We start from the raw sequence: 27,840 nt of genomic DNA, 5'->3' as shown, positions 1-27,840 counted from the left end.
CCACCCCAGTTTGTCTAGCTCCGGCATTTGCTTACTGCCAGCTCAGAGAGGACCCAGGCCCAGCACTGAATCATCTGGTACTGGTGGTGGACTTGGCCTCTCCCTTGGTTACCAGACCATATGGGTACAGTTTCTTCATTCACTCTGGAATATACCAGTCTTCCTGACACTTGCCTTGGATCACTGTGTTTCTGCTTTCTCCTGCCCCTCATCCCTCTGTCTTTCTCTCTTTCTAGTTTCGCACTTTTAGGAGTATTATCCAGAGTAAGGGTAAATAGCTCTAACAAGGTCCTGACCAGTGGCTTATGATGGGACAGTGAGAACATGCCAATTTGCATCCTGCTGCAGCTGCTCCTTACACAGAGCACCTCTTCAGCTGGCAGCCTGGTGCATATTGTGTCAGCCTTGACTGCCATGCCAGGTGCTGGCAGGCTCTTGGAATGATACAGGCTAGATGTGCTGCTGACACCAACTGCCTCACGGCTTCTTTTGCTCATTTACCTTGAGGTGAACAAACCCTGACTCCTGCTCTGAACTTAGACTGTCTTTTTTTTTTTTAAAGATTTATTTATTATGTATACAACATTCTGCCTCCATGTATGCCTGCAGGCCAGAAGAGGGCACCAGACCTCATTACAGATGGTTGTGAGCCACCATGTGGTTGCTGGGAATTGAACTCAGGACCTCCGGAAGAGCAGCCACTGTTCTTAACCTCTGAGCCATCTCTCCAGCCCCTAGACTGTCTTTTATAATGTCAGGAGGACAGCTGTTTCTGTGGAATTGCTTCTTGTCTGGAAGCATGTATGTTGGGACTCTTGGAGAGTTCAGAAGGCTAATTTAGAAAACAGGTAGCGGTTCCTCGAAAGGCTAACTATAGAGTTCTCTCGTGACCCAGCAACTCCACTCCTGTACAGATAAATGTTAAGAAGAATGAAAACATTTGTCCACACAGACTTGGGCTCCAGCTTATTGCAGCAGTGTGCATTACAGTCAGAAAGCACAAGCATCCAGCTAGATGTCCATCGCTGAGGAGTGGAGAAACAAATGTGCCGTAGCTAGCCCGTGGACTCTCATTTGTCAGTAAGTGAGAATCAGATGCTGACATGTGCATGGAGGAATTTGAAAAACTTCTTCTAAGTAAAAGAAAGAAGACAACAAAGCCCACAAGTTGTATAATTCCATTTATACCAAATGTCTTCAATTGGCAAGTCCACAGAGCAGGAAGTGGATCTGTGGTTGTCAGAGCCTGTGGGAAGGGGAGATGGGAAGTGACTGCTAATGGATGTGGGGTTGCTGTTCAGAGTGTGATGAAATGTTTAAGGATTAGTGATGACAGTCACATAGCTCTATTTGAAACCACTAAACTGAATATTTTAAGAGGGTAAGGTGTGTCCTAGAAGGAGCAAGCATTGATTCTGTCCCCTGTAAAGAGGAGCCAGGTGGAAAAACAATATGGGGATGTGGAGGGTACAGTGGGGGAGGAGGACCATGGAAGGTTCTCTCTGACCCATGGTGTTTGTTCAGTTCTTGGTGCCAATCCCTGCCTGTAGCTAAGTTTCAGTGGGACCCTGCTAGGTTACAGTGGCTAATGAATAAATGACAATCAAATATTTTGTTTGGAAATAACTTCAAACAACAGAAAGATTATAGGAGCCTGGGCTGCCTGTCACCTGGCCATTGTCATTTGACCTTTGATTGGCAGCTTGCTTTCTTGCAGTCGAGGGAAAGAAGCAGTCCCAGCAGTTTTCTACCATGATTTGGGTAGTGAGCTAGGAAAATAAGCACCTGCAGAAATAGTTTTCCACTCCAGAACTAACTGACATGGAAAAGGTTCTGGCATCTTCCTGGAGTTTTAAGGGATGAATACTATGGGAAATAGATTCCTGGGCTGCTGACCTTTCCCTTTGAAATTCCTTACCCCAGTTTTTAGGATTTTGTGGAGTAAAGGCTTGGAAATAAGACATCAGCATGCATATTCTTTCCTCTTTCCTCTATTTCTCTTTAGAATGCATTCTCGTACCTATTCCCACCTTTTGTTTTGATTTAGCAATTTTTAGAAAAGAAACTATTTAACAAGGTAAGGGTCACTGAAGAAATCAGCCAGACTCCTGCATGAACCATTTCATTTGAGTCAGGGCAGAAAGGAAAAAGGGTTTCTTTAGGGAGAGTAAGAATGGAGCCTATAACTTCATTTGTACCTAAGTAAAATAGAATGGAAGGGCTTGGCTGACAGGCGCAGGACCCCAGAGCAAGCTTGTGAGAACCACTTGGGTACTGTACAAGACAGCACTGACATTTCAACTTGCCTTTAAGGAGTCAGCTCTGTGCATTTGCCTCCTCTGTATCCACTGTCAGTTGGAACACAGACTTGTATGTCTTTCTTTATATTATGGGCAGCAGAGGCACCTGGAATGGCACGTTGTTTTGAGTCTTCCTGTGGCACTTGTTGCTGTGTGTGTCCCCTTCAGGACCATGGTCCCCCTTAAATCCCGCCCCCACCTAGGAACTTGGTGTTATGTCCCTTTCTTATTGTCTCCCGGCTTTGACTTGAGAATATGGTCATCAGAACTCCTGGGGCCAGGATGAAAGCTGATTTAGTTTCCAATCAGCTTTGGCCTTGGAAAATGAGGGCAGACTGGATGGAAGCTTGACCAGAAGTGTATGTCCTCTGCAGTCTGCTGCCCATGTTCCCCCAGGGAGGGACCTCAGTTAACTGGACACTGTTGTGCCTCATTTCTTTGTGGTGGCAGCATAGAGTGCCTTTGTTCAGCCTGGCACCTGAACTCCAGGGCATGCCCTCCCCTCTTCTTCCAGCTGCTTCGCCTGAGCCTGGGTCTTCTCCAGCCTGCTCTCTCCTGCCATCAGTCTCAAGGCTGTAGACAGGTCCACACTCTCCTGTCTCTGGTTAGGTCTTACCTTTCTGGGGCATCATCTTTCTTTTAAAATATGTGTATGAGTGGTTTGTCTACATGTGTGTCTGTGCATGCCTGCTGCCTATAGAGGTCAGAAGAGGTCAGCAGAATTGCCAGTGTGAGCTGCCATATCAGTGCTAGGAATCAAACCCAGGTCCTCTGAAAAGCAACCAGTGTTCCTGATGTTGAGCCATCTCCAGCCCCTCAGCACCATCTTTCATACAGACTCTAACATCCTCACACACAGACACCTCCAGATGCTAACAGCCGTCAAGCTTTAACTATATACACCCATTTCCCATTCAGAGATCCTACTCCCTTCTCTACTATATCCTTTATGCTTCCAGAATAGAATGAAACCAGGGGTGCGAAAGACCTGTCTCACTCAGACACTAGCCTGTCTCTCCAAATCCATCTTCTGCTGTCCTAGCAAGAGCTCAGCTATGGTCAGCATCTGCATCCTTCCCTGTATTCCCTGTAGATGTTTGGTCCTGCGTCATCTCGTCTCAGTTTTATACTGTAAACCATCCCTGGTCCTATGGAAGATAGGTAACTCAAAATCTTAAATAAAAATAGATCCAATCTGTTCTCTCACCACAAGGCGAGGTCCTTAGCCCTGATGCTTCAGCTCCCCTTGGGGCGCTTTCTACTGTATCCCACCCACCACTGGACACCCACCACTGGGAGTGCTTCTTCCTCTGAGTCAGTGACCTGATTGGAGAGCTGCCGTCTGTGGTCGGTTATCTTTTCTGGTCTTGCCCGACAGTGTGCTTGTCTTTGTAAAAACAAGCAGTACTTTTGTTACACATTGCTTGCACATCATAGGCTCTCAGCAGATAGTTTTGGCTTTTCACCATAGCCTATAGAATCCTTAGTTTAGCAAATTTGACCACAAATTCTAGGATTGTTTGATTCTGAAAGTCTGGATCAAGCTAATTTATCTTCTAAAAGGCAGGTTAGTTGTTCAGCCTGGATCATTTAAAGTAAGATAATCTTAATATCCAACCAAGAGGGCACCCTCCATAGTTCAAGGCCTTTTCTGGAATCTCAAGAGAACAGAAGGTGTTCATTGAGCACAAGGTTAAGCAAAAGGCATCTATATGTCTAAGCAGAATATCTGCTGTAGAGGAAATGTTTGTCTTTAAAGAACCTGAGTAAGATTTCTAAAACCCAATACCCCCAGATCCTTTATCAGCGGGAAATCAGACTCTTACTTCTAGATGTCACCATGACCACTGTCAGTTATCCTTATAAGACCTTTATTTTGGTATGTTTCATATATTGGGTTGCAAATTTATGGATATTCCCATTAATTACACCTTAGGTTGGTAATCTGGAGTCAGAAATCAGATGATTTGTTAAATCCTGAATTTGTAGATTTTTAAGGCTTCATTCCCTTAAGATCTGTAAGTTTTACAACATAATACTCCTACTAGGGCAAGGAAAAATGCCGATGTCTCAAGATCCTGTATCCAAGATTCTGTATAAGTTAGTAGTTCAGAGTAGTATTTGTTCAGTTTTTAATGAATCAGTGGTACTCTGGGTGTGTAAGCAACACTATTTTTAAAGCGATTGCTGACTTCAGTGATAAAGAGGGTACAGAATGTGCTTTGCTGGACTTGAGAGCATACCGTGAGTAATATCCATTACTACCATGATGTCAGAACTTGAATATTCTTCACCAAAAAGATAACCATTGCATCAGGGTGCTGAGGAATGCAACTGGAGCAGGGTGAGAAGGCCCAAACACCAGCACATGGTAAAACAGACAGTCCCCCAGGGGACTCAGGCCTGTCATCAGCAGTGCCCACTCCCTGTGGCCAGTTTGGAAAATAGCTTCTTGTTTAGTCACCAGAAGCTGATTTGCCTCAAAGTTTCCAGGCCAAACTGAAGGCATTTTTAAAGGCAATCCTGTACCTTCCACTTGTTCAGATAACTACTAGATGGTAATTGGTGTGCGTATACTTGAAGTCACTAACATGACCATGCCATTCCATTATTTACGCCTTAACCTTGTTGAAGCATTCTTACATTAAAATAAGGAAGAAAGGGATTAAACTACCTAGAAGTTTTAAAGTCATCCTGACAAACGTGTGCTCTAGTTTTGATGGGTAAGCATCTTGTGCATCAAGACATAATCACATTCATACTTAATGGCAACATTGAGGAAAATTACAGTGCTGGTTAAGATGGGTTTGATATGTGGAGGCAACAGACTGTTCACATGCATGCTCTGTCTTGGGTCCCTAGTCTTCGCTTCCTCAGCCCTCCTTCAGTTGCTCAAGCCACACAGCCTCTCCTCCCTGGATCAGGGCTGCTTGCATATAAGTAAAGAGGACAAAATTGTCACACTGGCTTCTAAGTTCTGGACCAGAAGCAATGCTTCTCACTCACTTTTTTGCTGGTTTAAGGCTTCATTTAGTGCCAACCCTAACTCTTATATTGTGTGACTTGAGTTGGTTGAGTTCTAGCAGGGGATTTCTGAGTGGAAGGCTCAAGAAAAGTTACTAAGATTCAGGGGAAAAATCCAAACATTCATATTTTTCTAAGACTTTTCTATTTTATGCTTTTAGTAGGCATTAACAGAGGACATAAAATTTAGAAAAATAAATACTACCTATCTCAGGAGTGAGTATTTATTTTTTTTCCCTAAAGTATGTCATCAAAAAAGTTGAGATCAGTTTATATGATAGATACAAACCTGCAGTGTGCACATCACACATAGAATCCAGGTCTCACTTGTGACCATGAATAATGCTTTTGAGAACCACAAAAGAAACACAAAATTTGTGAAAGGAAATTAAGTAAATATACTTTGAACCTAAAACTTGTATGTTCTTCAAGTCTCCCTGCCCTCCTCAGAATCTTGTGGACTAACCCTACCTTCCTTCAGGAACAGTACTGGAGGGAAGGAACACTTACTTGTACACTTCCTCCAACACATGTCTCTTCCCATCTCATTGTCTCTGTTTCTGTTGCCCACTCATTAAACACAGCATGCTGCACCCCTCACCTTTGCCAGGCATGGCGCTGTGTATTGTGAGCACCAGTTTTTAGTGCATCATACCCTCATGTGTTAGATAACCACAGTAAGCTGGCCAACCTCCCTCTTCTCGTTTTTTTTTTTTTTTTTTTTTTTTTGCTGTCCACCTTCTTGAGTTTACTGTGTGCCAGAGTTGTACACACAGAAAATATATACACTTGTTTAACCCACACAGAACCCTTGTGACAAACTGTAATTACCCCCACTTTCTAGATGAAGCAATTGAAGTACCAAGAGCTTAAGTGGCCTACTGTGCTCATACGGGTTGAACTGCTTTTGACATAGATGTTGGGAACTCAAAAATGATCTAAAACAAGCCCTTGGAGGCCAGAGCACAGACCAATTGGAGTTTGCTGATATTGCCAATAGCCATCCTGCCTTCCACATTAGTACACATGAACACCATCAGACATCTCAGCCATGACCTGAGAGGAAGATACCAGTGGTAGGGACCTGTGTGAGAGTAGGCACCTCTGCCAGCAAATGGAGCTGCTGAGTAATAATTTCAGGGGTTAGGTTCAATAACAGCAACTCATAGTATTATAATGTTCTTGCAAAAGACCACGGAAACTACTTCAATTTGCACATTTGAGCATGGACTTCTGGATATATGATTAAGGGACCCCAACTGACTTCCATATCCACACACACACATACAAATCCACACACATTACTACACATTGCATTATTGCACTTAATAATTTCCAAGGTGCATGGCGATGTTTCTTTATTATTCTGAGTGTATTCCTGATATGGGGGTTCTTATTTTCTCACCCTTTCTTTTGTTTTTCTCCTTCGCTAACTCTTTCTCTCTATCTTCCTCATTCCTGCTCATCTTCCTTTCAGTCACAGCACAGAGGTGACACTTCCTCTGCTTCCCCAAAGGAGCCTGTAACTGAGCTTAGTCAGTTGAAAGCAGCTAAGGGGAATGGCAGAGTTCTCCAGAGAATAAAAACTGGAAGGTAGAGCTGCTGTAGGGTTGTCACATAAAGTAGCAAGGGTGGCAGATTGTCATTCTCAGACGGAAGGTAAAATGAGAGACAGCTCAGGGGAAGAGGGTCCAGTGTGTTTCCCATCAGACTCACTGTGCCTAAGCAGCAGCTTGCACACAGTTCTGTGAGCGGTTAGCGGGCAGCATCTGAGAAAGGGTTCAGAGATGCAAGTGGAAGTGAGGCCAAGAGGCAGCAAGCAAGTATAGCACTAACAGCAGCAAATCCTGTGTTCTGGTTCCCTTTTCTACGATAGCAGGAAGCTGAGGTTGGGAAAGGTGAGGTGGTGTTGCTGATGTCTATGTCCTAGGTCTCCCCAGTTAGGACAAAGTGAATTTTCATGTGGCTTCATGTTGCTCTAAATCAGACCTTAATCATGGTGCACTGGCATATTTTCATCAAGGAGGAGTTGTTGAGCATTCTGACAGGAATGGGATTGAGAATGTGGGAGGAAGGCTGTGGATGCCTCTACAGCTCTTCAGTCTATAGGTAACAAATACAGGCTATGAGGCCATGAGGACAAGTTGCATTTGGCAGCCTTTCAATAGCTAAGTATTGAATAGTGTCTTTTCAATAGCTAAAAATATTTTGTCATAGTTTGAGTGTAGGCATGTTTTTTTTTTCAATGAAATACACCCTGAATTGTGATAAAGAGTTTATTTGGTTCAGAGCTACTGTAACAAAGTAGCACAAACCAGGTGCCTGAGAACCACAGAAACCAAAGCTTCTGCAGTTCTGAAGCCAGAGGTGGGAAATAAAGGTGTCAACAAGTAGAACTCCTTTTCTTCTCTTCCTTCTGGGCCTGCAGTCTTTGGTGTTTCTGTCGGTGTCATTTTGTGGAATTTCCTCCTCTTGTAAGGGCGCCAGTCAGGTTGGGTTAGGACTCACCTGATTACCTCATCTTAATTTGACTACACCTGTAAATACCCTATTTCCAAAGAAGGCCATATTCATAGATAGCTGCTTGGAGCTGAGAGTTCTATATACCCTTTTCATGAACAGGTCGTAATGGAAAGAATTTATCATAGTGTAAGACCCCACATGGGAATGGTAAACGAGATTTCCAGCTCTGTCTCTGAGTGTCAGATTTTCTGGATAAACTTAAAAAGACAACTCAGCAGTGGACTGGGCATGGAATAAGCAAGCATCTGGGGATATCTGATTTTCTTCACAAGGGAAATAAGAGCCGACCAGTTTATGAGTCTTAGTTTATGCTTTATAAGACATTTCTAAGGGATAGCATAATTCATGTGAGGCTTACTCACCAGCTGACTACTCAGCCTCCTCAGTGACTGCTACAAGTCTGGCTTGTTGAGGTGGTCACTAGGGACTGAGAGCTGCTGGCACACAGAGGACAGTACACCACCTGCAAGTGGCAGGGAGGGGCTGAAGAGGTCAGGGAGGAAGACAGGTGACTCAGCACCTGAAAGGAGCCCACTGCGAGTCTGATCATTCTCATTTAGAACATCCTGGGGCCAGTCTGTCTGGAGTTTGGGGGCCAGTACTTAAATGGGTTTTATCTGTTTTGAGGTCAGAGCTGTAGTTACTCTTTTTTTTTTTTTTTAACAGTTTGTGAGGTTTTTTTTTTGTTGTTGTTTGTTTGTTTGATTGATAGGTTAGCTTTTTGAGATCCTTGCTTAGAAATAAAATACAAGACTAGAAAAAAATTACTAACCTTTGGATAAAAAGGACAATTTAGGTAACAGGTGAGAATTCATTAACAGAGGCTCATTATCATTAACACCAAAGTGGGCATGAGGCGAGATCCTCCCAGCCTCAACCTACTCCACACTCAGCTATAGCAGCTGTGCTTTTGAGGTTCTTTATGCAGGTGGCTTCAGACTTGTTCCACATATTCAGATTCACAACCCCAAACCTCATTTGGATGCTATTAACCTGTCTTTTGCAGCTGTCTTTGATACCCAAGTGACTGCAGTGCTTTCTTCACACGCACAGATAGCATCTTTGTATGGCCTTTTCCAGAAGCACAGTGACAAACTAAGTTTGCAGAACTTAGTTTGGTATAACTACTTTACTCTTACTTGTTTCCATATGTGTGACTGAAATATACTTGCAGGTTATTTAAGGCAGGATTTAGGAAAAGCACAAAATGAAACATCTTACCTCGAAGGAAAAAAAGCAAAGGGTGTATATCATGACATCCTGACAAAATTATACTTAAGTAAAATGCTTCTGGTCTTCTTAAACTTACTGTTACAGTATGAATTGTGTGCTCCCATATTCATGACCCTCAGGACTTGTTTAGAGAGAGAACTTTACAGAGATTGTCATGTTGAAGTGGCTGTGTTATGGTGGACGTAAATTCGGTATGGCAGGTGTCCTTTCAGAGGGGAAAACTGAACACAGATACAACAGGGAAGACACTGAAGAGACACAGCGAGAAGATGGCTATCTAAAAGCCAAGGAAAGAGGCTTGGAACACCCCATTTACTCCCTGGTCTCCAGAACCGTGAGATGCCTCTTTGTCATCAGCCGTTCAGCAGCCTACCGTAGTGCTTGGTTAAAAAGCTGTAGCTGACGAATCCGCCTATGTTCAGCAGTTATTGGCTTTCTGTTTGTTGGCTAGGCTTGGTGATTCATGTCTGTAGTTCTAGGAAACTGAAGAAAGGGAATTTCGAGTTTTAGGTTATTCTGGGCTACATAGTGAGACCCTGTCTCAAGCAAAACATACTATTTATTATTCTTGGGATTTGTTTGTTTTTAAATGAGTCTCCATTATTTCAACTCTGGTTTTAAAAGTATTTTGGAGTTGTTTTTTACCAGCTTGTTTTCTCTGTTGCTTCCTATTTATTGTAGAAACTGAAAAGCGTGTGTATCTTATCAGCAGTCATTCTTTACTTCAGCATCAGATTGGGTGTACTGCTGGGGATGTATCATTAGTATTTGTGGCGTTGGGCATGGAATCTGGGTCTTGCACATGGTAGCTGCCTTCCTAGGCCTTGCCACATTGAGAGTATTCAGATTGCTTGCAAACACCAACACTGTAGAGATAATCGTCCTAGACTATAGGTACTAATCCACTGTATGGAAGTGCTGGCTTGGATTGACACTGACTTTATGCAAGTCCAATACAGGGGAGTTGTAAGAGGTCACTAAAGAGAGACTTGGAGTTGTGGGCAAGGTTGACAACTTTCAGAAAGAGAAGAGAGTTTGAACACTGACAAGGGCTGACTTTGACAAATAGTGAACAGTAGGTAGGTAAATGTATAAGAAATTTTCAAATAGCAGGGAAAAGATGTTTTCTGAATTAAACACAGCTTATGGTAAAATTTGAAGAAACACAACTTCCAAATCAGGAGCAGAAGGAGAGAGAGCACGAGCAAGGAACTCAGGACCGCGAGGGGTGCACCCACACACTGAGACAATGGGGATGTTCTATCGGGAACTCACCAAGGCCAGCTGGACTGGGTCTGAAAAAGCCTGGGATAAAACCGGACTCGCTGAACATAGCGCACAATGAGGACTACTGAGAACTCAAGAACCGTGGCACTGGGTTTTGATCCTACTGCACGCACTGGCTTTGTGGGAGCCTAGGCTGTTTGGATGTTCACCTTACTAGACTTGAAAGGAGGTGGGTGGTCCTTGGACTCCCCACAGGGCAGGGAACCCTGATTGCTCTTCGGGGTGATGAGGGGGAGTTGATGGGGGGAGGGGGAGGGAAATGGGAGGCGGTGGCGGGGAGGAGACAGAAATCTTTAATAAATAAATAAATAAATAAATAAATAAATTAGATAGACATAAAAATTATTTTTAAAAGATTTCTTTTAACATATAATGTATTTTGTTCATATTTTTTCTGTCCCTCATCTCTTCCCAGATCCTGCCCACCTCCCTTCTCTTGACCTTTTGTCTTTCAAAAAAAATTATATATTTTCTATTAAAAAAAAGAAACACAACTTATGACAGATGAGATAAAAGGCTTTGAAAGTACTTAAGAGAATTATATTTCTTGGAAAAGCAAGGGGCATATGTGATGTGTCTGTTTGTCTTCCCAGGAGGATACTCCTTCCTTTTCCTCTGGTCTCTGGGGAAAGGAGAGCTGTTGGCACGCTCTCAGGCACACCTCACCACTCCTCCTCTTTTCTCGGTCTCCTGGATCAATCCCCTAATTGTGTTTATTCTCACCTCACACTTGGCGTTTCCCATGGCTCGTGAGTCCTCCTCATACGGTTTTACGTACTATCTGTGCCCTCCAAAGATTACCTTATTTACCATCTGCTCAACTTTCTACATTGGTTCTCCTGAGAAACAGCTTTACTCATATGAATTCCATTTTCTTCACAGTATCAACCTCTTGCCCATTCTCTCACTTGGGTTTTGTCTTGATTCATATAGTAAGTAGCCTTTTGTTGTTCCGGACACCTAACAAGAACCTTCTCTGAGTACAGTCCCCTAGCTGGGCTGGACTCTTCCAGTCAGCAGTGACTCTCAATGTCTTTAACAGAAGAGCCTTTCCTTGCAGTTTCTATCTTTTAGATGTTTGCCTACATTCTGTCCTTGAATATTTTGGACCTATCCCTTTGTTTTTGGCTTATCTATGAATAAGGTTAGGTCCACCTTGCCCTCTTCTCCTTATGGTTAATCCTGTGCCTACTCAGCCCATCCTATCGGTTTCCATTCTCTTTTCAAAATGATTTATCTTCATTTAAGAGTCAACCTGGGACTGGAGATGACTTAGTTGGTAAAGTGCCCACTGCATAAGCATGAGAAACGGTGTTCTCTAGGAAGCTGAGCAGATGCATGCAATCCCAGCACTGGGAAAGTGGAGACAGGAGGCTCCCTAAAGCTTGCTGGCCAGCCAATCTAGTTGAATTAGGTATGCTCTGGGTCTAGTGAGAAACCTTGTTCACAAAAGTAAAGTGCAGAGCACTCGGGAGGCAGAGGCAGGCGGATCTCTGTGAGTTCGAGGCCAGCCTGGTCTACAAGAGCTAGTTCCAGGACAGGAACCAAAAAGCTATGGAGAAACCCTGTCTTGAAAAATCCAAAAAAAAAAAAACACAAAAAACAAAGAAAGATACCTAACATTAGCTGCTGGCCTATACATACACAGACACACATCTCTCTCCCTAAACACACACAAGCACATGCACAAACACACTCACACCACACTTTGCACAAAAGTACTACCTACTGCTTGTCAAACACCAGCAACCCCTGACACTAACTTCACTTTGATCAAGCAATTCTTTTTTCCATGTGTTAGTAGGAGTAATGATTGTACATTCCAACATAGATATCCTGTCAGTGCTTGGCATTCAACTTGTTGAAAACTCATTCTATCCTCTTCTTCCCAAGAAAAATGTTTGACACCACGTTCCGCCTCCCCTGCTGCCACCTGTGGACCCACTTCTTTGCATCTCTCGGGTGCATTTGATTCCTCTCCATCCTTTGCCCGTATGTTCTGAAACCTGTCACTGTCTTACTATTTTTTCTCTGTGAAGCCCTATATTTTTGCTGCTTACTTTCTGTTTTCTCAGATAGTTCCTTAGTTTAGATCCTCCTATCTTCACCTCTGGGCTCTTGTGACAGCCTTCCTGTTTGCCATGCAACCTCTCCAGGTCACTTAGTCTAAGTCTTCTTACTCAAGACCAGTGTTCTGGCCGCTGTTCCATTGTACATTAAAAAGGAGATGATTGCCTCTTAAAAGAGATAAATTTTTAAAAAAATAATTTTAATGCATTTCTCAGTTGTTATCCTGACCAGAGGAGACAGAAGTAATAGAAGCCATGGTCATTGTTGTGCGTGTCTGCCATGGTTGATGTAGTCAGCTATGTCTTGAAGTTTTGATCTGTGTTCTCTTTTTTTGTGACTTTTATCTGTCCATGGTTGCTATTCTGCCTGGCCTCATGCTTCTAATCTAAGAACCTAACAAATGAAGCAGAGGCTTGAGTAATGACATGAATTTGAGACCCAGGCAGACCTCAGTTCCAAACTCAACCCTGCTAGTAGCAAATTGACTTTGGGCAACTTATGTCATCTCCCTAAAACGTATCTACCCATTTGTTTAGTAGGGGAAATGCACGCTCCTGCACAGTCCTGAGGAATAAGCACCCGGAGTCCAGAAAAGAGCAAGAGAGGTCATGAAAGTTAAAAGAGTCAATGCCAAAGGTGGGTCAGGGGACAGCTGGGACATCACACCAGCTTCAAATGGCTAGAATTATTTCTAGAATATTGGAGTTACTAGAATTAGGTAAACAGGCAGTTGGTGTGCACAATGTCTCCTAGAAGTTAATTATTGCCTTAGCGTTTGTTAATATATTACTGATATGCAAATGGGCTTCCGTTGTTTCCAAACAAAGCGGAAGCTTCCTGAGGACAGAGACAACAGTGCTGGTTACTCCCCATTGTGAGACTGGAATTATACCCTCCTAGTAGGATCTGGAAAGCCAGCCTCACCTTTCAAAAGGTCATCTATCTTTTTAGTCACAGCTCATCTCTTGTAAAATCTTGTGTGACTATAACCGGGGTGAATCCTGCTCTCAACTATGCTGTTTACCTTGGCAGTTGTTTATGTTGGCTACAATTGCCAGTTGTCCTTTTAAATTGGCATCGGACTTAACGAAGCTATGAGATTTTAAAGCTCCTTTAGGACAGTGGTGATACCCCCCTCATGCACTCAAATGGGATCCTTACTTTGTACTGCTCTCCAAATCATAGGGAAATGCCTACCTCTGCCTCCTGAGTGTCTAAAGGCATGTGCTACCATGCCCAGCTAATGGTGATGCCATAGATGGTTTTTGTGTTTTCATTCTAATTCATGCTGGTCTTTTTTATATTAGAAGACCTGTAATACACATCTGATGAATGATTTATTCTATTTCTCAAATGCTCAGTGCTGCAGCAATAGTATTTCTATTGTCATTATAAAAAAATAAGATTCTTTAGAGCTTGTGGTTAATTCTACACTACTCTGGTAGAATTGTATCATTTATTTAACATTATACAACTAGTGGATAAACACCTTCTGGTTGAACATTATATAAAAGCCCCAAAGATATTTAGTACACACTGTTTTGAAAATCTGTCATTTAGAAACAGGCTAACCTGAAATTGCCTCACATTCTTTTAAAATACAGACTTGACACACAGAATAATTGCTACAATTTTATGAATATTCTGTATATCAATGAAGAATCTTTTCTAATACTTTTCAACCCTCGGGAGGCATTAAATCATCACAAGTTTATCAAGGGTTATACAAATTTACCCTACTCTAGGGGTTTAAAACTTTCCATTTAGATATATATTTCTTTTGGGAGGAAGGGTTTGAGATGGGGTTTCTCTGTGTTGCCCTGACTGGTCTCAAACTCAGAGAGTGCCCTGCCTCTGCCTCCCAAGTGCCGAGATTAAAGGCATGCTCCACCAAACCCGATTGTGTGTGTGTGTGTGTGTATTTCTAACACTGATTTATTTTAACTTATTCCATATCTTATATACAAAATGTGATATAAAAGACAGGGTATTCTGTTAAGTATGGGAATTAATCCTTTGAGTTCTGTATTTGTAGGAAAACAAAATAACATTGTAGCTTCCATCAGAAGCTCATTATTCAGTCAATGTATGCCCAAAAGATTTTAAGAAGTGAGGAAGTTGGTACCTCTTACAGTGATCTGGACTCTACTCTTTAACTATAACTGGATTCTGAGTGGCAGTCTATTTTACATCTGCCAGGCCTAAATTAAACCTTAAATACTGATAAAATGATGCCTATTTTTACTTATAATTCCTTCTCTTGAGCTTTGCTAAGTTCAGTGAAATTAATTCAATGAAAAAAATTAATCATATAGTTGAGCCTTCATTCATCCTTGTAGTTTCGCCAGAGTCTGATCTTCCAGTAGATAATTTGGGGTGGTGAAATGGAAAGGAAATGTACTCATATGTGAAGCAACTTTCCAGTTCATCCAATTGTGAAATAAAAAGTTATGAAGAAATGAAGCAAATATGTTAGGAAAAATACACTAAATGACACAATCTTCAAAAAAAATGTTGTTTTAAAAAATAATGGGTTAAAAACTCAAGATCATGAAGGAACTTATCTTTTCTTGTAGTTTGTTTTGTTTTTGTTGGTTTTTGTTTTTGTAAATGAAAAAAGTTAGGTGGGCATGATGACAAACACCTGTAATCCTAGCATTGGCGTTCAAGGCAAATGTTCCTACTTGAAGCTAGAGCCTGGACTGTATAGGAAGATCCTGTCTCAAAATGCCAGAAAAAGGTTGAGTATAACTCTGGAAAAAAAGAATTTCTCTTTGAACCCTGAAGATTAAGAAAAACAAAGAGCCACACAGAGTTATGTAGGCTTGAAAGTAAGATCACAGTCTGATTTTGCTCCCTATTCTAAGAGCCTATACCATCCTCTGACTTGATAGTTTTCAACTTTGTGAGAATGAGATTGTGTGGGACATGTGTAAATGGGGTGAGCATGCTATGCTAACCAGGCTGTCTCAGGCAAAGGTGCTCACTCACCCTGCCTCAAAGACACCCCTCCTAGAGTCTGGTGTGGCATGGGTATTTGGTAATTTAAAACCTGGAGAATAGTGCGTGGTTTTAAATAGGGGTTGAAATTGAGTGGGATAGCATTGTGTGGACATACATGGCATCCATATAAAGGCCAGTGCTACAAGGCAAATGCTTTGAAAAATAGTATTTTGAAATACAGACTTTTACATGTTTTTGATGTAAAGTGGGCGTTTTGGATGGAGGGAAGCCTAAAAAAGAATAGTTACTTTTCATCATTTAAACATACAAGCTATCAAAACACATTCTAAACTTGTGTGACCTGGGTTTGCTTCACATATGAGGCAGTCTGTCGTTTTTGTATTGATAAGGAATGACTTAAAATGATGCACTTTTAATTCTGTTGTGACTGTTTTTAATCAGACTTATAGGCACTTCTTTTTATTTGTCTGCAGCAAAGAATTTATTGTGTGATATAAGTTGACTTAATTTGTAGCCAGTTTGTAAATAAATCTTTTTTATTGATAGTTTTTCCATGAGCCTTACAACATGGAAAGAACTGGTGCTCAGTGCTCATGAGTTTAGCCTGCTCAAGAGCCAGTAGCATGGGAGTAAGAATACTCCTTTGTAGATGCTCTGCTCTCTGTCTCAGCAATCAATGCATTGTGTAGGGTTTATCTTTAGAGGCCACCAAGGCTTTACTGAGAAGTCTGGGTGGGTTACGCCTCTAAGGAGCAGGTGTAGTTACTGCAGATTTATTGTGTTATTTTTTGGTCTTTCACACTGCCCTCCAGGGAATTAAAACCTACCCTCCCACTAAAGAGGGACAAAGCTACTTTTTCTTCTAAAAGCCTAAGAGGAGGGGCAGAGATTGAAGTTTTCAATAGGATCAAGCTGAAAATGTTCAGTCAGCCCCTGCTATTTTGGGGGGGGGGAAATTATTACTATTACTATTTTGTGTGTCCAGAAGGTCAGTAATCCTTGAAGAGTACAGGGGTCAGACCATAAAGAAATGAGAGGAAACATTTAGCACTTCCTTTCAAGTGGAAAACATACAGGTCTTCCCACCCTCTTCCTTGTCCCTTGCCTTAGGGATCTAAATAAATGGAGTGGCAAAGGTTGTAAGCTTGACTCACAGAAATCTGAACTAATCAGGAAGGTTTGTTCCAGAAAATCATTTCAAGGAGAAATGTTTGGAAATAAGTTTGGTTGTGGCTGTGAGATTATTTTAAAATGCAACTATAAAACTACCAGTGTTTGTCGGGCGGTGGTAGCGCACGCCTTTAATCCCAGCACTCGGGAGGCAGAGGCAGGCGGATCTCTGTGAGTTCGAGGCCAGCCTGGTCTACAGAGCGAGTTCCAGGACAGGCTCCAAAGCCACAGAGAAACCCTGTCTCGAAAAACCAAAAAAAAAAAAAAAAAAAAAAAAAAACCACTACCAGTGTTTTATTTCTTATAAAGATTTTAGGGTTTAAAAAGCATCATTAATATCTTTCTTTAGCTTTATTTTATTTCAGCATTCTGTTTCCCATAGGAAAATGGACTGTGCCATAGAACAAAGGTAAAAAGGTTGTTAGGTCTACTTCTTGGAATAGTGACTGTTGACCTCAGCAGTAGCCACAACAGCCCCAGCCAGAATTTGAGGCAGCTGGCCACAGTGAAGGGTGCAGGGAGGTTCCAGCCATGCAGGTCTTCTTGCTTATCCTGGGCATCTGTCACCCAAGGCAGCCAGTGATGATTTCCACAGTTTTATGACCCTTGGCTATCATCCCAATAACAAATAAGTCATAAGCTACCCTCTTCCCCTTTGTAAAATTCCACTCTGCAATGTGGCCTTTCCACCAAGAACTTGTAAAACAGTGAGGACAGGGACCAATGCCTCCGGAGCTTTGTGTGTAATCCGCTTATTTCTTTTCTCACCTCCTCCTCTCTTTTCTTCTAGCAGTAATTTAAAGAGAGAGGAGCAAGGTACACTCAAGGGACAGAAGCTGAGTTAATTTTGTGTAGTCTTTTCCAGGGACAGGTAGCTAAAAGCCAAGGATTGTTCTTTTCTGTATTGCTTCAAGGATGCCAAAACTTTAGACATTGTAACAAAGTGTCATCTAGAATGTGTTGGGCCACATTCATAGGTGTACTGGAACACATGAGTTCTGTGAGCCATAGGTTGGACATGTCTGGTTTATAGCATTTATAACTATATGAACATTTAAGTGATACTTTCTCTACTTGTAGTATTAGGGAGATATTGACATAAAAATCAGGTGAAAATATGATTGTATAACAAACTAAAATAACCGTGTCAGACAATAATTATGTCAGACATATACAGGCATATTAGTCATAGTACCCAGGTCAAGGTTGGAGTCAGCTTTCAAACCAGAAGGGAAGTCTCTGTTGACTCACGGGTAAAGGCAGATTTAGAGTAGGATTTAGGGTTAGACCAGATCTGCCTCTAAGAAGTCAGAGCACAGCAGAGCATGGCGGCCCAGCCCACGACAGGAGCTGACTAGCCTCTGCTTTGGTAGTTTGTTTGTTTTTTTTTTTTTCCTTCATTTTAGAGTTTAGAGATTTGTTTGTTTTGGGTCAGGGTTTTGCTGTATAACCCAGGATAGCCTCAAATTCTCAATTCTCCTGTCTTACCTTTCACACACTGCAAGTGTAGTCATGGACCACATACATGGCCCTCTCTCTTGCTTTTTAAAAATCTTTATTTGTGTAGAAAGACACTGGCAGATTTTTCTCTAATTTCAGGTCAGGCTAGCTTCTTTGGATATGTGTGACTGGTGACAAAGCAGTTACTGACTTTTTTCAGTTAGCAGTGCTCACCATGCACTCTAAATTTGGCCTGGGAAAGACACAAAGAATTTATGAGACAAAAGCAAAGAGGTGTGAGGTATGACTGTAGTCCTTGGTGCCAGAATATAGTCTAGTTGTAGAAACATGGCTTAAACATGTAGATAATGTAAGAGAGAAACCACTTGTCAAATGTGGTGGCTCATATCCTAACTAACACTGGGGAGGATGGAGGCAGGAGGATCAGAAGTTCATGGTCATCCTTGGCTACATAGTGCGTTTGAGGGCAGCCTGACCTCTATGCGACCTTGTCTCAGCTCTAAACTGGAGAAGCAGTGACTTTGTTCCAGAAGGCATATGTGCTGGAGAGTGAAAGAAGCAAGTACAGAGCAGTCTCTTCTAGGAAGATGAGTGGGACCAGTTCAGATTTGAGACTTCTGGGAAACCAGTGCTTGAAGATGCAGCTAGCAGGAATTTGGGACCAAGATGTATACTGTCTCTTCAACTTTATCTTCTGGAAACTAAGGCATCACCAAAAGCTTTTGGACAGAGGAACAATGCTCAGAGGTTTCTGAAGTAAGACAGATCTGGTGGCCAGATGCAGGCACATTAAAGATCATTCAGGTAGATCAGGTTCCTATATTTACTTTAGTGTTACTTTTGAAAAGTAATAATTTCAGCTGGGTGGTGGTGGTGCACACCTTTAATCCCTGCACTTGGGAGGCAGAGGCAGGTGGATATTTGTGAGTTTAAGGACAGCCTGGTCTACAAAGCAGTTCCAGGACAACTAGCGCTACACAGAGAAACCTTGTCTTGGAGGGGAAAAAAAAGAAAGAAAGAAAAGTAATAATTTCAAATTGGGAGTGGCAAAAAGAACAGGATTAAAGAATTGGATACAAGAGACATTTTGCCTTATAGGGCTATTTAAATACTTTTAATTTAAAAAAAAAAGACATTTTAAAGGAAGGAGAAATCTATCAATACTGAGTGTATCTTTTGCCTGTTGAAGTAATGCAGACTCATCAAGATAAATCCACAGTTTGGGAACCAAGCAACTAGATAAATACTTTACTAACAGAAAAGGAATTGTTAGAATGGAGGATTAGATGATTATGTTTTGGGGAAAACACAAGGAGTTCAGCTTTGAAGATCATCTTTGATGTAGCAGGAGACAGAAATTTACTGGTGGAACATTCAAGTGAGAACTTGGTACATGGTAACCATATGGAAGCTGCCTTCATAGAGATGACTGCTTAAACTGTCTGAATGAATGATACCTTTCAAAGGAGACAGACTACTGGAAGCACCAGCATTTTAAAGGAGGGAGAAGAGAAACTGCCTTAACCCTGTGTACTTAACCATGGGGAGGAGGAAGACAGTTAGGGATTCACATTAGTGTAGATAAGAGCATCAAGAAGGAAGTGGTCGTCAGGTCAGATACTGCAGGGAGGTGAAGGAGAATAGGGGTTGAAAGGGCCATTGGATTAGGCAATTAGGAAGTTATTTACCTTATGGTATTTGGATATGCTGGGGGAGAGGATTAGGAGTGAGCATTGAAGAAAAGAGTACAGCAAGCATCGATTTGCAGGTAAGAAGGAATGAGTGAAGAGGGGGCTATGACTGCTACTCCTGCCTTTTACATTGGAACTTTGTGCATTCATACACACTTGAAGGCAGAAGGGAGGAGTTAGGTCAGTGATTCATTTGGACAACCTTATTCAGTACTAGCTAAAGACTTCTGTCCAATAAACAGAGAGAATCAATAGCTTCAAGGAAAAAGAACAGCAAAAACAGGATTCTAGAGAAAAATGGGAGAATATAGATTAGGAGACTAGCAGAACTTGAGACTGACCTTGGGATTCTGGACAAAATAGAAGGTGGGGATCTGCTGAAGAGAGAGAGGGTCAGGGGACAAGTGATGGGGTTAAGAGGAAGATGTTAAATAATCACTCTAATTAGTGCTGGGGGTTCGGAGAGCAGCTGAAGCTAGATAGTTAAGTATCAGTGGAGTTTGACAGACTCTCCACTTTCTAACTGCTTTTGTAAGAAATGGTAGTGAGGCTGGGGAGATGACTCATTCAGAAAGACACATAAGCATGAGGATCTGGGTTCCATCCTTAGCATTCACCTAAAAAGCCAAGAATCTGTAACCCAAATACTGGGGAGGTGGAGACAGGAAGATCTCTTGGGATTTGCTGGCCAGCCAGTCTAGTTGAATTAGTGAGCTATGGATCCATAGAAACTTGTCTCCAAAAATATGGTGATTGAGGAAGACACCCATTATGAAACCTGTGGTCTCTATACACATATACATGCATACTCAGATATATGTATGCACATGAACACACAAACACACATATACACATACGTGAAATGGTTATCAGAGTAGCTTAGAAGGTAATTGGTGTTTGTTTCTTCTTGTACCTTTAAGGGTTTTTCCTTTCTCATTATTGTGTTTTTTCATATATATATCCAATATCACCACAATTATAAATTATATAGCTACTGCAGAAAGGTCTTAAATAGTTTCAAGATTATCTAGGTTGCAGATATGTCAGTATGAAATCATAGTTCTTTCTCTCAACTTCCACTGTGTGTGGAAGGTAAACATCTGTGCCTCTTTTAATCACAGTCCACATATTTTTGAGATGAGGACTCTTAGTGAATCTGAATCTGGAGCTCACCAATTAGGTTTGACTGACTGGCCAATAAACCCCAAGAATACACCCATCTCTGCCTCCCCAGTGCTAGGTGGGCAAAGTTGCACCCAATTTCTCTCTCTCTCTCTCTCTCTCTCTCTCTCTCTCTCTCTCCCTCCCTCCCTCCCTCCCCCTCGCCTTTTGTGTGTGTTTGTCTGTCTGTCTGTCTCTGTCAATGCTACAAATCATGTAATCATGTTCAGTCCTTTATGCCTGCATTGTGAGCACTTTATCCTGAATGAGCCACGTCCCCAGTATCTGAAATCTGAGGACTTTCTAGAGAAATTTGTTATGTCTAGATTGATAAAGTAGGTGAGCAAGAAGTCCTTGAATGGTGCTACTTGGCCCTGTCTGAAAAGTGATGCATGTTTTAAGCCAGTTAAACACCAAATCATCCATATAAAACTCTTCTGAATTCAAGATGACTAGGATTCCAGGTGGTAGGTAGTATGTCTCATCCAGAACACAGACGATCATGAGAGGCCCCTGAGATGGGGTTTTGTGGGAACATGTTTCTTAGAAGTGATAAACCTGGTTTTTAGGTTCTATTGAGAAGGGTAAGCTGACTCTATGGAGGAGCTAAGTATGTAATACCTGGGTACTTGATACAGTCTTCAGATTTAGCAAGATGCAACTTGAATAGGAATGAGGAAGTGGTTTCTGTTACAAGTATAGTTACACGAAATAAATGATGGAAGAAATAAATGATGGACCAAGTCCCAGTTCTGTATCTGATTCTTGACTTGATTACTGAGTCTCCTAAGATTGGTAGGTCTAATGACAGAGCATGGGAACCGTTAGTCTCACCAACAAGGAGACCAGCATGTGCTTCTGAGTGGAATCGATTTGCTTTCTCAAGCTGCTGCATTTTAAAATCATTATGCGTGCAAGAAATGTTTAGAGGCCAGAAGACAATACTAGGTGTTAGCCCTTCCCTTTGGCCTTGCTTGAGAGATGCTCTCTTGCTGTCCATTGCTGCATATCGCATATTAACTAGCCCATGAGCTTTTGGAAACTTTCATGTCTATGTCGCCCATCTTGCTGTGGGAGCTTTGGTATCACATGTGCATGTGACTGTGCAGCTTTTATGGGTTCTGGGGACCTGAATTCAAGTGTTTATACTTCACAGCAGTACTTTACCCACGAATCTGTCTCTCCAGTCCTCAAGATTCTTTTAAAGTGGAAGAGCAATCTGATCAGAGTTTAAATGAATCAATGGAGTTTATTCATGGAGGAGTAACTCAAATATTTACTTTTCCTTTTTCTTTCCTCATAGGTATGGCCTCACATGTGCAAGTTTTCTCCCCTCACACCCTTCAATCAAGTGCCTTCTGTAGTGTGAAGAAACTGAAAGTAGAGCCAAGTTCCAACTGGGACATGACTGGGTACGGCTCCCATAGCAAAGCGTACAGCCAGAGCAAGAACATACCACCTTCTCAGCCAGCCTCCACAACCGTCAGCACCTCCTTGCCAATCCCAAACCCAAGCCTACCTTACGAGCAGACCATCATCTTCCCAGGAAGTACTGGACACATAGTTGTAACATCAGCAAGTAGCACTTCTGTCACCGGGCAAGTCCTCGGCGGACCACATAACCTAATGCGTCGAAGCACTGTGAGCCTCCTTGACACCTACCAAAAATGTGGACTCAAGCGAAAGAGTGAGGAGATTGAGAACACAAGCAGCGTGCAGATCATTGAAGAGCATCCACCCATGATTCAGAATAATGCCAGCGGGGCCACTGTAGCTACTGCCACCACATCCACTGCCACCTCCAAAAACAGTGGCTCCAACAGCGAAGGCGACTACCAGCTGGTGCAGCATGAGGTGCTGTGCTCCATGACCAATACCTATGAGGTGTTGGAGTTTTTGGGCAGGGGGACATTTGGGCAAGTGGTCAAGTGCTGGAAACGGGGCACCAATGAAATTGTGGCCATTAAGATCTTAAAGAACCACCCTTCCTATGCCCGGCAGGGTCAGATTGAAGTGAGCATCCTAGCCCGGCTGAGCACAGAGAGCGCAGATGACTACAACTTTGTGCGGGCCTATGAGTGCTTCCAGCACAAGAATCACACCTGCTTAGTCTTCGAGATGTTGGAGCAGAACCTCTATGACTTTCTGAAACAGAACAAGTTTAGCCCCTTGCCCCTCAAGTACATTCGCCCAGTCCTCCAGCAGGTAGCTACAGCCCTGATGAAACTCAAAAGCCTGGGTCTTATCCATGCTGACCTCAAACCAGAAAACATCATGCTGGTAGATCCATCTAGACAGCCATACCGAGTGAAGGTCATTGACTTTGGTTCAGCAAGTCACGTCTCCAAAGCCGTCTGCTCTACCTACTTGCAATCCAGATACTACAGGTAAAACTTTCTCCATGGAAATAGTCATAGGGCACGTGAGGCCCAGGGGCATCCACAGGGATGGCAGAGTTACAAACATAGCTAGTGGTTGCTACCAGAACGAGATCTTAATCTGGAGGCTGGAGAGATGGCTCAGTGGTGGTTAAGAGCACTTGCTGCTCACACAGAAGACTTCAGTGTGGTTCCCAGTTCCCACATATCAGATCACAGCTATTAATAAATCTAGTTCCAAGGGATCCCATAACCCTCTTATGGACTCCAGACCTACACATGGTATACATACATACATACATACATTCACTGTTATGCATAAAAAGAAATAAATCTTTTTAAAAACAAAAAGAGAGACCTTAATGTAATTGGAAAATTAGAATACATGCAGATAGGAGTGACAGTGAGAAGCCAAATAAGAAGGTAACATTATTGGTCTGCTATTGTGAGATGGAAAGGATTTTGGGAGCTGGGTGAAGAGTGGAGAAGTCAGGTTCTTCTGGAGTGAACCCAGATAGCTAGAACTGGAAGGGATGTGCCAATAACAGGTACAGGGTAGCAAAATGTAAGCTCATTTAGGAGATGAGGAGAACTGCCTGGCCAGACCAGAGGATTTGTGAATAGTACCTGGAACAAGTCCTGGAAACTTTGAACAAGCAGGGGTTTGTGGCGGATGGTGTGGGAGAGTGTAACAGGTTGACAGCAGTGTTTGAGAAGACTGTTACGTCCTGTGGGAAGGCTGGAGGAAGGCAGAATCTTTGCCCTGGGGCCAGTTGTTCCCTCCCAAGATAAGTTTGTGTCCGGAAACATTATCTACCCCTGCCACCCTGAGGCCACTTTTTTTTTTTTTAATTCTAAGGAAATACACAAGGCTGGGTAATTTTATAAAGAAAAGAGGTTTATTTAGCTCAAGTTCTGAAAGTTCAAGGTCATGATGCTTGAACGTCATAAGGTCAACAACGTTATGATAGATGGCCTGCAATAGTGAGGGCATGCATAGGAATAAGAGATCACATGATTAGATAGGAAAAAAAATATAATGGTTCAGGGTCAGGGGTTTCTAACCTTACTTTCTTCCAAGGACAGCACTGGTAATGAACTTCCACTAGGCCTTACCACCTCTCAGCATCACTACACTGAGGACCATTTTTTTAAACTGATGAGCTTGGTGGGGGGCAGACAACAAAGTATACTCTAGCAAGAAAACTTGCATATTCAGACATCACACAAGTGTTTATCTCATTTCTAATATGGGTCTTGCAAAATGCTAGCTAGCTCCAAGGATGCAAACAAGACCCTGGCCATCCAGGAGTCTCCAGCATGCTTCAGGCTTTGACATTAGTAGAATCCAAAACTGGGCTGTGTGATTTGTGCTCACTGCCTAACCTATGAGCTGGAAGCTGTTTTTTTTTTTTTTTTTTTTTTTTTTTTTATACCAGTCCCAGGGTGCTGTGATACAGCCTAGTGCTATGTGCAGTGGCCGGTCTGTGGGAGACACAGCATCAGGAGGTGATGGAAATGGAAAGCGAGGCTTCAGGTTGTAGAATGGCAAAGAGCTGTGTTGGAAGTAGTAGTGACCAGTCCCACAGAGGCGGAAATTGGCGAGAAAAGAAACTCAAAACTCCCATGAGAAAGTAGGCCAACCCACACCCAAGAGGTTGACTTATGCCAGTAATAGGAAAATCTCAGGACTTCTTGCCTCATGAAACCTCCTGTCCCATGCCCTGATGGTGGATGTGCTCTTTACACCTTCTTCAAGGGTCCAGAAGAAAGACTGGACAGACGAGCTACGTCACCACTGCTGGCCTGGGACCACCAGTCCCTGTCTATTGGGCCTCCCGTCTGACTTGCTCCTCTCTGGGCCTCGTCACTGCTTGCAGCACGGTTGCATCTCTCTCCCCCACCCTCAGCCTTCAGTCATAAGAATGGGTTGCAAGTCTTCTCCATTCCTCTTAAGAGGGATTCCTACTTGCCTAGCTCTGGCATCTGATATGGGCTTTCTCTGTGAATTCAGATATACATACTGCCTTCTGCTCTTAAGAGGAGTTCTCAGACTGCTGCATACTTGCGAGATAAATCTACCCCTGCTTGCTCTTCTTCACCCATTCAGCCTGGAGGGGAGCCATGGACTCACTTCTGGAGCCATCCAGTCAGGTGGAGCCTGGACAGTGGGAACTGCAACCTTCCTTAATAGAGGTGGAAGCCAACAACCCATATTCTCTGGAGAGTGCCTGGCCCTTCCCTGAAAGCCAGCTCAATGTGGTTCATCACAGGGAAGCAGCTTGCCCCAGAGGTGGCTGCTGCTGGGGTGATCTCTAGTTACTGCAAAATGGAGGCTGTTGCTGTCACTTTATTTTAGACTTACAAATTCAGGATGCCAAAGGCCATTTCTTCCCAGCTCTTGGCCTGAATATAGGGAAAACTGTGCCAAGTCAAGGGCTGTGTGAAGTTTTATTACTTAGTTAACCTGTATTGCTCATAGTGAACAGAATCCAGCTTCATTGCAGTTTGCTGAAAATTAAGCATGGAGACTAACTATATTTAATAAGCAATGCATCCTTGTACAAACTTGACCCGAGTCACATTTGGGTTCTGAAGCCGTTTTTGTATTCATGCCCTCTTGTCCCACTGTCACTCCGCCCACTGTGTGCCCCTCCTGCTGAGGACTCTGGAGTCTTACTTTGTTTTCAGAGACCCTAGCTCAGAAAGGCTATGGCTATAACAGTGACGTTTCCATGGGAACTAGGGCAGGACTAAACCCTCTACTTGAATTTCATATCCCTCTCACCAGCTTTATGGCCTGCTCAGCCATTTGAGCACCTCGTGGGGTGATAAAGACTGTTTGCTTACTATTGGGCACTTATGAGCTCCTGACTGTCATTCTTCAACAGGCACAATCACCTCTACTTCCTGCATCCCTACTTCCATCTGAGACACCTTCTTTTGGGGGCTCATGGTACCCCTTTCCTTTAGGCTTTAAGTGACTACTACCTAAAATTCTAGGCAGAACGGTTTCCCTCTCCCCAGGGGTCTCCATCGTCTTGTGTCCTCAAGGCCAACTTGACAACTTAAACTATGGTCAGGGGCCCAGAGCCGTGGAATGATGTTCGGTTTCCAAATTAATCATGATACTCTGCCTACCACAGGACTCATCTGAGCCCTGGCATGGCCAGATTGCTGCCACATAGGTCAGTGGGAGCTTATGAGAACAGCATCCAGCTTTGACCCCACTCATCCAGTCAGTCTAAACATACTATGCAGGGTGATTTGCCTGACTACCTCACCTTTTACTTGGCAAGAGAGGACAAGAGAAACTCTTTGATTGTCTGTCATTAAGATCCTTGTCCTAAAAGAGCATACTTTCTGGGACATTTTGAGCGAGCAAGGGTGCTTTCTAGCTAAGGACAGAGAGGTCATTACATGCTGTAGATGAGCCTTCCCCAGGGCCTGCCAGGTGGGCCTTTGTCCTTCAGGGTCTGTCTCTCTCCAGGGATCCTCTGTCTTGAACCTGGCACAGTAGCCACTAGGAACACCTCACTTTCAAAGGGACAAAGGGATGAACATTTCTGTCCTTCCATCATGTTAAATATTAATTGCCATTCCCATGGCCCCCATCAAGTATGATAAAAAAAAATAGTGTGATATAAAAGTGAATTTCCTGTTCTCAGCCTGAGGGACCTGGGAAGAAGGAAGATGGTGGCCTGGAAGCCACTTGTTTTCCGCAGCAGCTAGGTATGTGCTTGGCTCTGCCACCAACACTGCCTCCCAGAGCCCCAGGAGCTCCACTTCCTCTCAGTGATTCACTCAGCTAAGCTGGTTCCTCAATAGAGCCAGGGTGAAGCAAAGCTAGTGAGTTTATTAAGTATTTAGGTAGAGAGACTTAGGGAAAGGATGATGTATACTCAGGACAGGGAGGACGGCTCAAGAAAGTCGCAGTTGACTACATATAAGTTCGTATGAATTAAAGGTTGTAACTGGTGGCACACACCTTTAATCCCAGCACTCGGGAGGCAGAGGCAGGCAAATCCCTGTGAGTTCAAGACCAGCCTGGTCTACAGAACGAGTTCCAGGACAGGCTTCAAAGCTACACACAGAAACTCTGTCTCAAAAAACAAAAGCAAAACAACAACAAAGATTAAGCAAAGTTTAAAATTTAAGTAAAGTTTCAAAAACAAGTGAAAATACATGGGTAGGTTTACTTATTCTCTTACATTAAAGATTTTCTGTTTGTAAATGAAATTGTGAGGGTTTTTATGAGGTACATAGTTTAGATTTAGAAATGAGAGAGGTATGTATTAAAAGGTAAAACTCAAAAGTTTCATACATTCTGGCCCTAAATGGACCTAATTCATTTGTTTTTAACACCCGTGTTTAAGATATCCTTAGAAAAACATGATTAATTTCTGTGGGCAATTTTGACTTCGTTGATTGTATTGAACTTTGCTGATGCTCAGTCAGTAGGAAAGGCAAATTAGACTTTGGAGTAAGAAGCGCCTGTCTCTTCTCATGCCCTCTTAATTATGCACCCTGTATTTCTAGCCTGCCACAGAATTGCTGTTGGCATTCTGTAAGGAAAGC

The 27,840-nt window shown here is 42.7% G+C and overlaps 1 protein-coding gene across 5 annotated transcripts in view; it reads left to right on the top strand.

The window, feature by feature from the left end:
• The window catches only part of LOC121435438 (homeodomain-interacting protein kinase 2), a 194,834-nt gene that overhangs the window by 33,644 nt on the left and 133,350 nt on the right, over nt 1-27,840 (top strand). For 4 of the 5 annotated variants that reach the window (XM_041634758.1, XM_041634757.1, XM_041634755.1 and 1 more), the window contains exons 1-2: nt 12,998-13,073; nt 22,188-23,271. In XM_041634758.1, coding sequence (XP_041490692.1) covers nt 13,046-13,073; nt 22,188-23,271 — 1,112 coding nt within the window. In that variant the 5' untranslated portion in view covers nt 12,998-13,045. Of the gene's footprint in view, nt 1-12,997; nt 13,074-22,187; nt 23,272-27,840 lie in introns of those variants that run through there. The other variant, XM_041634756.1, reaches the window with a different exon arrangement.

Source organism: Microtus oregoni, unplaced genomic scaffold, assembly GCF_018167655.1.
Source record: "Microtus oregoni isolate MIOR12 unplaced genomic scaffold, Mior012 000046F_ref0000063, whole genome shotgun sequence".
Classification (NCBI taxonomy): domain Eukaryota; kingdom Metazoa; phylum Chordata; class Mammalia; order Rodentia; family Cricetidae; genus Microtus; species Microtus oregoni.
Note: the sequence above shows the minus strand (reverse complement) of the source record. Positions and strands in the feature narration are given on the sequence as shown.